The sequence below is a fragment of the Cydia pomonella genome, chromosome 9 (assembly GCF_033807575.1).
Source record: "Cydia pomonella isolate Wapato2018A chromosome 9, ilCydPomo1, whole genome shotgun sequence".
Lineage (NCBI taxonomy): Eukaryota > Metazoa > Arthropoda > Insecta > Lepidoptera > Tortricidae > Cydia > Cydia pomonella.
In genome coordinates, this window is record NC_084711.1 from 21,069,367 (window position 1) to 21,083,392 (window position 14,026).

General features: G+C 35.1%; 1 protein-coding gene across 1 annotated transcript; it reads left to right on the plus strand.

The window, feature by feature from the left end:
• The first annotated feature begins 6,846 nt into the window (after positions 1-6,846).
• LOC133521655 (endoplasmic reticulum chaperone BiP-like) lies at positions 6,847-9,165 on the plus strand. Its single transcript, XM_061856742.1, has one exon. It carries the CDS (start codon positions 7,082-7,084, stop codon positions 8,963-8,965), a length of 1,884 nt encoding a protein of 627 aa, XP_061712726.1. The 5' UTR covers positions 6,847-7,081; the 3' UTR covers positions 8,966-9,165.
• The last annotated feature ends 4,861 nt before the right edge of the window (positions 9,166-14,026 follow it).

Genomic DNA, 14,026 nt, shown 5'->3' on the forward strand with positions numbered 1-14,026 from the left:
CACATTTAGCTTTGCTCGATTCAATTTCAATTTTATTTTGTTCTCCAGTGCCCAATTCATTCGTATCACCAGTTAAATTAATTTCATTATGGGCGATAGTGGGCAAAATATTTTCAAGTTTGGCACCGTTTAACCATGTCTCAGTTGTAGTTCCATGATTTTGTCTTATGTTTTCTTTATCGCTACTTTCATATTGCTCCGGGTGTTTATTATAATTTGATTCAGTTGTAGGCTCGTTATGTTGAGCATTTTGGGGATTTGCATGTTTATTGTTATCACTGTTTGAAGTATCTTCTTTTATTGTATTGGTGCTGTGAGAGGATTGTATTTGACTATAATTTTGTGCAAGATCTTCATTTCCACCGGAGGTTTTCTCATGTTTATTGTCTGTTGCTGCATTGTTATTCGTGTCTATCTTCTCATCGTTTGGAATCTGGTTAGTAGATGCTGCCGTCTTTGGTCCAGGAAATTTAGTACCTTCATTTCGATGTAAAAACAAGCCAAGACCCTCTGTTATTTTATGTGTCCCTTTTCCTATAATATTAACAGTTCCTTCAACCACTGTATTCACATCTTCTTTCACTTTTCCGGCGAATTGTTTTACTAGTCCACAGTCCACACTAATGACGATTATTAAAATTGTGAAACAGCTAAATGTTAACTTCATTTTGATAGTAAAGTATTCAGCAAGATAAACTGAGGCCAACTGATTCGGATTGATGTTTCGAGGAAGACTACTGTGTAGAGGAGATAGGGGACAAATGCAATGAAATATGTTTTATTTATTTTGTGAATTAATTTTGTTTTAATTTGTATTATAATGTAAGTTAGCTCCTACTTGAAAGTTAACAATATATCAGTTTTTTTATTTTTCTTTAAGCAAGTACTTAAGGGTCGTATTTATGTATGCACTAATAAATATCCTTACTGTCCAACCTCTGTATGTATTTCTTAGTTTCATTTGCATGAAGTTAAGTAATTTTAGTTGTCAAATTGCCTGCTAGATGTCGCTGTACCGTGTGTTGAAAATCCTAGTTCGCGGTGTTAAGAGTTTTCCGAGAAACATAACTTCTGGCCGGTCCTAAATATTGTCAAGCTTTTAAAACAGTTGTACCTCTATTGAATTTATTACATTATTGTATAGTCAACAAGAGTGATTTTCTTTTTGGGCCTTTTTACACTCACCGAGATTCAAACCCAGAACCTCCAGCTTCGTTGGCGTAGGGTAAGTGGATCTTTTGGTTTTGCTTATAATGCTTTTGTCCATGGGCGACGAGAATAACTTCCCACCAGATGGCTCGTCTGCTCTTTAGCTGATTATTACACTTTATTTAGAAAAACAGGAAACTCCTTCAAATAAATAAATAAATATTATAGGACTTTAATACACAAATGCACTAGGTCCCACATTCAGCTCAATAAGGCTTACGTTGTGGCACTTAGACAACGATATATATAATATATAAATTTAAGTATTTATATATTATATAAATACTTATATACATACAAACACCCATAGGTCATGACTCGGGAACAAATATCCCTCATCATACAAATACATAAATGCCCTTACCAGGATTTGAGACCGGGACCATCGGCTTCATAGGCAGGGTCACTACCCGCTAGGCCAGACAGGTCGTCAATAAATTAACACACTTTTCAAAAAATTACCCTGACCAAAATGAAAGCCGCTAGAAACCCATCTCATGTTATTGTCTCTGTGACAAGGTACGAACTGGTAAAAAAAGATATATTTATTAACACCATCTTCCCTTAAATACTAAGTATATTTGTTTTTTTATTAGTCCTCAATTTAATTATATATTCATCCCCATCTCACCCAGTTCAGAAGTTATCAGCTTGCCCTTGAATGTGAACTTTATCAGTGGGTACACGCACATGAAAACTGTCTTATCATAACCTAAACAATATGTGACCGCGGCCGGCAAAACTTCCCACTTTGTCGCTTGTCAGGTTCAAACAAATCTCATCCTTAGGGGTCATCCATTAATTACATCACACGTTTAGGGGGAGGGAGGGAGTCAAGAAAATGTGACATTTTGTGACAAGGGGGAGGGAAATTATTCTCTGCACAGTTAAATAGGAAGTTATTGGAACGATATTGTTTTTATTCGTTTAAATTTTCTTTGAAAAAAAAAACAATAAAATTTGGGGGTTCGCCATACTTAGAACTGAAACTTAAAAAAACTTTTTTTATCAAACCCATACGTGTGGGGTATCTATGGATAGGTCTTCAAAAATGATATGTAGGTTCCTAATATCATTTTTTTCTAAACTGAATAGTTTGCGCGAGAGACACTTCCAAAGTGAAAAAATTTGTGTCCCCCCCCCCCCTGTAACTTCTAAAATAACAGACTGAAAAATCTAAAAAAAATATATGATATATATTACCATGCAAACTTCCACCGAAAATTGGTTTGAACGAGATCTAGTAAGTAGTTTTTTTTATACGTCATAAATGGTACGGAACCCTTCATGGGCGAGTCCGACTCTCACTCGGCCGCTTTTTGTAAAGTTGTTAGAGAATAATAGATATTTTTGACGCGTTGTATAATCGGTTACCTTTGATGCTGACTGTACATACCTGTCATAACCATAACACTCGTCGTTTGTTGCTCTTTCTCTGATTCGTGCAAAATAATGGCGAAGCAAAGCCACTTCGCTTCGATAAGTGCTCGCGAGTCTCGCATTTCCATTGTCAAGCAAATACGAACGAAATTCACACGAGTTCAAAATATTTTATAACATTACATTTGGCGACCGGTTTGGCCTAGTGGGTAGTGACCCTGCCTACGAAGCTGATGGTCCCGGGTTCAAATCCTGGTAAGGGCATTTATTCGTGTGATGAGCATGGATATTTGTTCCTGAGTCATGGGTGTTTTCTATGTATTTAAGTATTTATAAATATTTATATATTATATATATCGTTGTCTAGGTACCCTCAACACAAGCCTTATTGAGCTTACTGTGGGACTTAGTCAATTTGTGTAATAATGTCCTGTAATATTTATTTATTTATTACAAAATTGTCTGAAAGGTGTGCTTTGTTGCTAATTTTTTTGATTAAAAACCTGTAGTTCATCTTTGTATTTCAAGTTCTTCTAATTACCTAAACCGTAAATGCCAAAGTCCTACAAAAAATATTAAGATGTGCATAATTACTTTGCCACACTTTCTTGATGGCAAGTCGTTTAAGACTTAGCATTGTTTTTTTTATTACAGACTCATCGACTGACTGACTGTAGGTGTTATATCAGTTATATGATAAGGCTTACTGGTTCGGTAGTAGACTATTCGCCCTTTTTTTGAAGAAAACTATTGTCTTTATACCATGTTTCATGTTATTTCAGCATGTTTTATAATTAGAGCGTAACTTCGATGTCATAGAAGCAGCTTCTTGGCGGAGGTTCTTTACTCTTAAAAAGTATTTATTTATTTTTATTTACTCATAGTGTTCAACTTTCGTTTGAATGTCGGTTTTTAGATGACATCTCTATTAGTCTTTAACTTCCGGTAGGGTTTGTCACAACACTAGCCTTTTCCGGCAGCCATTAACATTTTCGTTGAACTCGACTAAGTGCACGCTACTGCATATTAAAATCCTTAAAAATAGTATAAAGCCACCTTTCGGTCTGAATTATATTAAATGAAAGGCAAGGATCGAAATATATAATCAATATAATTAACTCGAACCAACAAAAGTACAATTCATGTCAATAATTATCAAGACAACATTCTCGCTCGAAGTCAAGTACAAAAGTGAGGCGCGCCGGTCTTCTCCCTTCGACCGCAACTCGGTGGCGTGAGAACCCGTCGGCCCCACTCTGCTCGCTCGGATGTGACGTCAGCCGGCGTCACCAAGTGCTGCCATCTCGCGGCGACAACAATTAGTAGTTAATAAAACAAGTGCCAATCACATTGCGCGTGTGGATAAGTGTGGAGCTGCGCTGTGAGATATCCTCAGGTCAAAAAGGGTTACGGTAAGCCGAGCTCGCACGTTTTCCGCTGACTAGGAATCCTCGGGGAGCGAGCCTAAATCCACGCAAGCCTCATCATTGTCAGAAAGGTATGTGGTTGAGCACAATTTTCTAGTAAAAAAAAACCTTGTTCATAAGTTTTAGATTTCTCATTTAATTTGTCGGTTTAAATTTGATTGAAAGATATTTTTTTGTAAACCATACAGTCCACCATTAAATTTAGTACATTTAAAAACACATAGGCTATAAATTGTAGTACATGTTGATGTTAGACAACACAGAGGATCAATACAATTTTACGCAGTGAATGTAGCTACATATTTTCATACTTATTAACTAACAAAACTAACTTTTCAGATTTTTAAACAGTGGACCTGCGCACCAATTGCCTTGATTTACGATTTCGTAAACGTAGTTTATTTGCATTCGCTCAAAGCGTGTAGCCGATTTACTTCAAATCGTATACTCCTTCTCTTATCTACTCACAACATCGCAATAAAATGTGAACCGTATTTTTAAGCGTGTAAGTTTGGTTTTGGAACACATGATTAAATAAGTTAGGAGCTTGCGATAAGGAGGTTAGTGCGAGCAATATTTGAAGGAAATCTCTGGATCTCGGAGCATGATTGTTCAGTTCGAAAATGTAACGTTGTGTTACTTAAATGCTGTGTATAGTAATGGCACCTAACAGAATCCCTATTTTCCTTTCTGTATATTATGATAACTAACTAACTAACTAACTGCTTTGGCTCAGCGATCCAAAAAGAATCTTGGCCTCCGAAACGAGAGAACGCCACCTGTCCCGATCCAGCGCGGTTTCCTGCCATGAATTGGCATTCAGCCGACGCAGGTCCGCCTCCACGATATCACACCAGCGGTACATGGGGCGCCCGATCGGTCGACGGCCGGTTGGTATTATGATAATATAATATTTTTACTCAAGCTTGTAAACACCATTCACATGTATGCTTGTTGCTTCCTTTTATTTCTGACATGTTATTTAGATGAGGACATCCATCTCCAAGGACAGGACGGAGCTAGGCCTAACGCCAGCAATGACTAAAGATCGCAACAAGTGGCGATCATGTATCAGGAGGGCCGACCCCAAATAGGGAATGCGCCAGGAGAATGATGATGTTATAAATAATCCTTATGATGAAGCTTTTCAATCGGTATGATAAAGCTACAGGGTATTTTTTTTTCTTGTGCAGCGGGTTCGATTTCCGGTTCAACCATGTAATTATTTAAAAGTCTATGAATGCAATTTAAATTGTTTATTAAATTAAAATAATGTCCGCTTTCAGTAAAATGTTCCATCTCCAATATTCAAGGTACTTTCCCTCCATGTGGCATAGTCATGGGACGGCCTGTATATTCACCCCGTAAATTATTGCAAGTGACTACAAAGATCCTGTATATGCCAATGAATGTAGGTCTTAATTTACATATTAAATTTTTACTGTTTTAGTGTTACTCTGTGGTGGAGGCATAAATAAGCCTACTTCTTCTCTATGGTAGTGGTCAGTGAAACTGTCGTCGGTTCTGATATAAATAGCTTTGAGTAATGAAGCTATTGAAGGACAGACGTCGTTTACCTGACTAACAAACAGATGGAGCACTTAATTTTCGAGTGAGGCCTATTCTATTAGTGTCTTCCGAATTTAGTCTGAACGCAAGAGTAGCTTCAAATTACGGAGCCACGCCGTCGTTTAATCGTCTAAATAGTGTTTAAAGTTTATAAAATACATATATATAGTATGTTTTTTGTAGGTATAGCAATCTGTCAAATTTATATAATGTATATTTTCATTTCTTTATAAATTTTATTTTTCTTTTCCTTTTGTAAGAATTCGATATGTTTTCTGAATTTGTATGATTTGATATGATATACGAGTATATATTTTTTTTTATCAAATTTCTGTAAAGAAAAGTAGCTACTGTATGTAATTGCATGATGTTCATAGTATTCTAAATTGTATTTTTTTTTTCTTATTTAATGCATGTTGATTATAAGATGTAATGTTTTGAAAAGATTTGTCCCGCCGAGTTTCTTGCCGGTCCGTATTGGGATACCCTCCTCCAATTGAGGGGGGATTTAAATCTTCTCGGATCAGAGGTGTAGTGTTAGAGCCGGTGTAGCTTTATTTGACGTTCATAAGAGCATTGTAATATGCCTACTTGAATAATAAACTATCTTTATCTTATGTAAGGTTTTTGTAATACGAGCCTTGTTGCCTAATTAAAATGTTGACTGACTGACAGCGAAGTTTTAGTAATAGGGTCCCGTTTTACCCTTTGGAACGAAACCCTAAAAATGTGGACCCTAGACATCTTAAACTAAGGTTAAATAATTGGTATAAAATAGTTTTTTCTTTTTTGCAAAACCTATGTTGTAATAGTTTTCAAAATAAAGTTCGCGCATATCTAGATAATTAATGTAGTTTGTCTAAATACACGAGCAGTATCCATATTAATTGTTTTCATCCCTATAATACACAACACGCATCCTTTCATCATTTCTGTCGGATGGGACCATACTTTGTGAAATTGTTAGGATTCGATGATGTACTAAACTTTAGTCAGATATTAAAAACACAAGTGATAATTTATTTTATTAATTTACGTAATACCTAAATAACATAACTCTATATATTACTCAACAACTTTTTACCAAATTAGATCGTGGTCCAATCTCTCACACTTTAACTGCCACGTCACCGCTCAGAAATCACCGGCACTATGACGGCCAATCACAGCGCTCCACGCGAAATACAAGCCCTCATATTAACAGTTGCGAAATCCGAAAGCTCACAACCCTACAGAACTTCGCACAAATTTATTGAAAAAATTACACATTGAAAAATTCAGGTTTATTTTGAAGTGCCTCGAGATAGTGTTGTGTTTATAACGAGAAATACCTAAATTAATGAATTTAAAAAGTACTACGGTAAACCTACGGTGCATAGTACAATTGTGAAGTAATAACTTAGTACAATTGTGAAGTGAAGCAGACAGTACTTTTTTCTTTATTTGTTAATCCCAAGTCAGTGAGAGACGTTATAAAGAAAACTAGACATCTGAATATGAAAAGAATAACAATATTTTTTTTAATTGCGGCAGCGTTTGCCAAAGAGGATAAGAAATATGGACCAGTCATCGGTATAGATCTGGGAACAACTTATTCATGTGTTGCCGTGTATAAAAATGGCCACGTCCAAATTATACCCAATGAACAGGGCAATCGTATCACCCCATCTTATGTGGCGTTTAACAATGAAGAGAGATTAGTAGGCGATGCTGCTAAGAACCAAGCAACTAATAATCCTGAGAACACCGTTTTTGACGTCAAAAGACTTATTGGCAGGGACTGGAATGACCCTAGTTTGAAAGAAGATATGAAATTCTTTCCATTCACGGTTATAGAAAAGAATAATAAACCACATGTGTCTATTAACACCATTGGTGGTGTTAAAGTGTTTGCTCCTGAAGAGCTTTCCGCTATGATGTTAAAGAAGATGAAAGATATTGCTGAAGAGTATCTCGGTACAAATGTGACTGCTGCTGTTGTGACTGTGCCGGCTTACTTCAACGACGCTCAGCGACAGGCTACTAAAGACGCTGGCAAAATTGCTGGCTTGAATATTTTGAGGATCATTAATGAACCTACTGCAGCAGCTATCGCATACGGCCTAGACGTGAGAGAGGGAGAGAAAAATGTTCTAGTTTTTGATCTAGGAGGCGGAACATTTGATGTGTCGCTACTTACAATAGACAATGGTGTTTTTGAAGTAGTTTCTACAAATGGAGATACCCATTTAGGAGGAGAAGACTTTGATCAACGCGTTATGGAGTATTTTATAAAGCTATACAAAAAGAAAGGGAAAGATATAATGACAAATAGTCGGGCAGTTCAGAAACTAAGGCGTGAAGTGGAGAAAGCAAAGCGCGCTCTTTCTTCAAAACAACGAGTAAATATTGAGATCGAGTCATTTTTCCAAGGTGAGGACTTCTCAGAAACCCTGACCAGAGCTAAGTTTGAAGAGCTGAATATGGATTTATTCAAATCAACATTAAAACCAGTAATAAATGTTTTAGAAGATGCTGATATGAGCGTTAAAGACATTGACGAAATCGTTCTTGTTGGTGGATCGACTAGAATTCCGAAAGTGCAGCAATTAGTTAAAGAATATTTCAATAAAGAACCTTCTAGAGGTGTGAATCCCGATGAAGCAGTAGCATACGGTGCAGCAGTTCAAGCTAACATAATCAGCGGTGAAGATAACGAGGCAATGGTGATTTTAGACATCAACCCTTTAACATTAGGCATCGAGACTGTAGGAGGTATCATGACTAAGCTTATACCTCGTAACACCGTCATACCTACAAAGAAATCGCAAATATTTTCTACAACCAGCGATAATCAGGAAACTGTTACTATAAAAATATACGAAGGAGAACGACCTATGACTAAAGATAACAATTTGCTTGGAAAGTTTGAATTATCAGGCATTACAGCAGCTCAAAGGGGCGTACCACAGATAGAAGTAACCTTTGAGTTAGACGTTAACGGTATTTTACATGTGTCAGCTGAGGACAAAGGAACCGGCGTTAAAGAGAAGATTATCATTACGAATGATCAGAACAGACTAAGTCCTAATGATATTGAAAGAATGATTAAAGATGCCGAGAAGTTTGCTGAAGATGACAGAAAGGCGAAAGAAAAAGTCGAGGCGAGAAACGAGCTTGAAAGCTATATATTTTCTTCAAAAAATATTATACTAAAGCTTAATTTGAGTGATGTGGATATGAAACTAGTTGAAAAAGTATTTGATAATGCCGTGACGTGGCTAAATGATAATCAGGAAGCACACAAAGAAGAATGCAAGAAACAAAAAGAGGCATTGGAAGTTATCATTCAGCCAATAATAGATAAGTATAAAGTTAACGATGAAAAGGATGAGTTGTAAATTGTACAATTCTATAAATTAGAAAAAAACTGTAACTATTTAAAACATATTTATTATAACGAAGTATGCTAATGGGACGTTTAATTCATTTTTTTCTTTTCTGTTACTCAAAAAGTAATTTAATCTCACATGTTAAGTTACGCAATCGGCTGACGAAACATTGACGTAACGTAGATTTCAACTATCTTGAATATATGATAAAATAAAATAATAGATTGTTAACCAAGGGATGAACGGCACTCATTTCTGTCGAGGTAGTTTAGACGGCAATACCGAGACTGAATTCGTGCCTTTCACTCGAGTTAAATACTTAATTTTTCATTTCGAATACGAGAACCGTAAAATACATGTGTATTTATAAAATCGGCCAAGTGCGAGTCGGACTCGCCCATGAAGGTTTCCGTACCATTTATGACGTATTAAAAAAACTACTTACTAGATCTCGTTCAAACCAATTTTCGGTGGAAGTTTGCATGGTATTGTATATCATATATTTTTTTAGATTTTTCATTCTGTTATTTTAGAAGTTACAGGGGGGGGGGACACATTTTTCCACTTCGGAAGTGTCTCTCGCGCAAGCTATTCAGTTTAGAGAAAAATTATATTAGGAACCTAAATATAATTTTTGAAGACCTATCCATAGATATCCCACACGTATGGGTTTGATGAAAAAAGATTTTTTGAGTTTCAGTTCTAAGTATGGGGAACCCCCAAAATTTATTGTTTTTTTTTTCTATTTTTGTGTAAAAGTCTTAATGCGGTTTATAGAATACATCTACTTACCAAGTTTGAACAGTATAGCTCTTATAGTTTCGGAAAAAAGTGGCTGTGACATAAATCTGTGACAGACGGACATGACGAACTACAAACATTTACATTACATTTTTTACTAAAAGTTAACAATTTAGGTAAAAGTATGGCGATTTATGGAATGGGGAGTTAAATATTAGAATGGAAATTATACAAATCCATTTAATATCAAATTTAAATTACTTATCGTAATATAAACGGTAAAAACGTACTGGGAAAGTAGAATGATTTAGTGCAGAAACGTATCATTTTCTGCACACTTTTTAGGATAATAGGAACCCGTTGTTCAGAACATGAAAAATGAAAAAGGCTTAATTTTTCTAGTGGCTAGTAGATTAATAAAATCTGATGAGTGATCTGAGGGCCTACCGCGAACCACGTTCGACGTGTTGCCTCTCTGTCGCACTTGTAAATTCGTACGTAAGCGTGACAGGGAGGCAACACGTCGAACGTGGTTCGCGGTAGGCCTTCTGGTCCTGGCAGAATATCAGTGCCTCTCCCATAGAGAGAAGCGTAATACTGAGCCAAAACCCTTTTTCACGTCAGCAGCTCGAACAAGGGTAATTTGCTGCTTAAAAACAGTGAGCAAAATCGCATTTTGCTCACCGAGTGAGACAAAATAACATTCAAGTGACCTTTAGATTCGAATGTCATTTCAACGTGCGGGGCCTAATACAAGTTCGAAATATTTGGATTCTATTGTCTTTATTCCTTTCACGTCATTAGCAAAAAGAAAGAGACAAAAAAAGTGCATACGTAATTCAACGGTATATTGACGGTTTATAATAGACCCCCGAAATAAGTCAGACCGCATCGTTCCAAAACACCCTACGAGTCTTCATTCGTAATAATTAATTAATGAAATAAAAGTTTAAAATTTAATAATAACACCATATTTTACGTATTTTATTATACAATCAACACAATGAACTTATATAAATTACGCAATTGTTACGCAGTAAATAATTCTACTTAACTACTTTTAACGATCTCTACTATAGTTGACAAATAGTAGTATCCGCAATTCGGACCGGATCTTACAGTTTTTTTTTTACAAAAAAAAGTTGTCGATTGAGCTGTCAATTGATGTTCGTTAATTCATTATTTTCGTATTATTTTATTGAAATTTCTTTCGTTTTGTTTTATTGCGGTAATTAAAGTTAATTGTTAGAATACCTTCAGAAAACATGAGTGAAATAGTGATCCGTCCGTCTGGATTACATTTTTTCAGGTTGTATTTTTTGATGGCTGACTGACGTGAAAAATTTTGTGTACTACACGAGATCAAAGTTATTTACATCTCGTGCGCTTTTGAGTCCCTTACTACGCTCAAGATTCTAAATTAGATTCTGATCTATTATAGAATCTTTCGCTGGCACGGGATTCAAAACAAGCACTCGAAGAAATATCACACTTTGCTCTCTTGTTGTACAAATAACTATTGTTTTGCTGCGACGACGCACACATTTCCTATATGTATGGAACAGTATTATTTCAATGTATTTTTTTTCTTTCTACTTTTATTTTGTATAAATGTGTATTTCTCTCGTTTGATTTTTTATTATCTGTTCGTTTTTGTCATTTTATTATTTGTATTTCCTGTGTGTATTGTGGCAAACAAATAAACGGATTATCTATCTATCTATCTAAAAACCTAACCGGGTTGTAAGTGCGTTGGCTTAAGATGGGAATACGCTCTTTTCTTGAAGCTTTGAAGGTCATATCGGTCCGTAAATACCGCAGGCGACAGTTCATTCCACAGTTTAGCTGTGCGGTTTAGCAGTTTACCATGTTTGACAATTAAATAATTATGAATTTTGATTTTTGCAAGTCAACTTTAATAATTATACTACAAATAACATTTATTATAATGCAGATGACAACACAATAATCTGGTACCTACCACACAGTTTTCAAGTTTTTTTTAATGATCAGTGCCAGTGTTTTAAAAGGGTGTGTAATGTTTTGATATAATTCTAGAAAAGCTATTTCTTAATCTGTTTTATTATTATTATTTTGACTAATGTATTGTGTTGTATTTTAAGTGACTTGTATTAGATTAATGTATTTGATGTTTATTAATGTTAATGCATGGATTATTTTTATGTTGATTAGTTTTTATTTAGTTAGATTATAAATTATTGTATATATTTATATTTTCATTTTGTAATTTTAGAAATAAAGGAATCGTTAAGAAGTATATTATAATATAACTTTAAATATTGGAGCGGGAGTATTTTGATCTAAAAAATTGATGTGGTGTTTTGTGATACAAAAGATTTTATTAATTAAATACATTACTATTGATTTTTAAATTGAATTGTTTTAAAGCTATCATACACTTAATCTTTTTATTTATTTTTTAAATTTATTGCACAATAGAAATAGGAACAAATGGCGGATTTAATGTCTTAATACATTCTCTACCAGTCAACCATGAGGCAAAAGAGAAATTCTAGAAAATGGGCGCAAAATTGTGAATTATAATTATAGGTACCTACTTACGCTGCTTTCAATGTAATTATAAGTAGATATTTACAAAATTTACATAATCAATTGTCAACGAAACCTAAAGTCACCCGGGGCATAGTCCCCAGCACACTGGCCGCATTTCCCGCGGCATATTTTTTTTTATACTACTTCGGTGGCCAACAAGCATACGGCTCGCCTGATGGTAAGCAGTCTCCGCATAATAGCATATGGCTAAACTGAATCTTTGGGCGAAACATGACTCTGCTAGAAGGTCGCCAGACACCCCAACAAGTTTTCGAGAAATTTTCTTCAGTTATGCTATTTTCCTATAAATTACTGTGAGTCAAGGTTATGCGTCTCTCCTGTGGATATCATAAAATAAACGGTCTATAAAGCTACTTTATTCTTATAGACATGTCAAAACCTTCTACTTCTAAAACGTTTGAATGAGAAAAGTCTTGGATAATATCCAAATCGTTAACTTTTGTAATAGCCATAGAAAAAAACGGCTTTCCCGATCGTTTTTGACCTGCGTGTACAAACAAGTTGATTCACATTTGTTATTCGTTCCAGATTTAATTTCTAGTCATACGAGTAGGAGCACATAGTCCTCACTAGCTCAGAAAAGTTCAGTCGTGTAGTGTCTCCTGCGCGAGGCGCATTTCGCTTTTTCGCCATTCCGCGCGTCTGAGTTTTAGATCTTAGGTTTTCATAACTATCGATTTAATTAGGTTAGGTAAGTACCTCATTTTTTATTAACAATTAATTTTATAAACAATTTCTGGTCTGTAATCCCACTAATTATATTTCATTGATCCGAGATCAATATCCATATTAACATTAAACGGGTAATTCACAAAATTTGATACGAAAATCGCGTGATGTTCTAAACGGATTAAAACATATCATAAAATATTTAAACACCCTTTAAAATAATATGTACGAGTCTGACGGTAATTTTATTATAAAGTTTAATAAGATCCAGGATATCGTATCTTATTAAACTTTATAATAAAATTATCGTCAGACTGCTACATAATAAAAGGCATTAAAATACACGAGTGTGGGTTTAAGAAACGAACGAAGTGAGTTTCATAAAAGGATCACACGAGTGTTTTAATGCCTAATTATGTACAGTTACATACACTAATTTTATCTACATACATATTATAAACTTTCTATGATATATTCACTAACCCAAAATTAAATTACAGCCAACGTTGGGGCATCGTTGCTCTCTTCGCGGAATTCGCGGGTATGTGGTGGCGTGACCGACATATTTTTTCGCTCATTTTACACGAAACTTTTGCTATAGTTACTTCAAAAACAACAAACATTCATTTTTACTTAAAGCTAATTAAACGTTACACTGTACATCAAATGGCGGTAAATGAAAACTTTTTCACGCATGTCACGCATTCGTAGTTTTTTTTTTTAATTTAGAGGCATCTAGTATGTTATTTTGCTATTAGGGCATTTTAAGATCTATACCTTCTGCGAGGTGGTCTTTTTGCGAACAAGTAATTTTGATAGTAAGCCGTTCTGATATTCAGACTTTATGCTTTGTGGTCGTTTTGACTAGAAAGTCATTACGAGATAAAGGCTTTTTGCAGATGTGGTCGTTTTGCGATCAAGTCTTTATGTGGTTCTGGTCGTTTTGAGAATCCAGTCGTTTTGATACCGACCCATAATATGAATATTTTTTGTTTGTCATAACCAAATCGATCTTGATGTAGTTATGAAACAATTACAAAATTATCACAGATAAGAAATTTGTTG

Excerpts from the sequence above, each read along its gene's own strand:
- LOC133521655 (XM_061856742.1), top strand. The coding sequence starts at position 7,082 with ATGAAAAGAATAACAATATTTTTTTTAATTGCGGCAGCGTTTGCCAAA.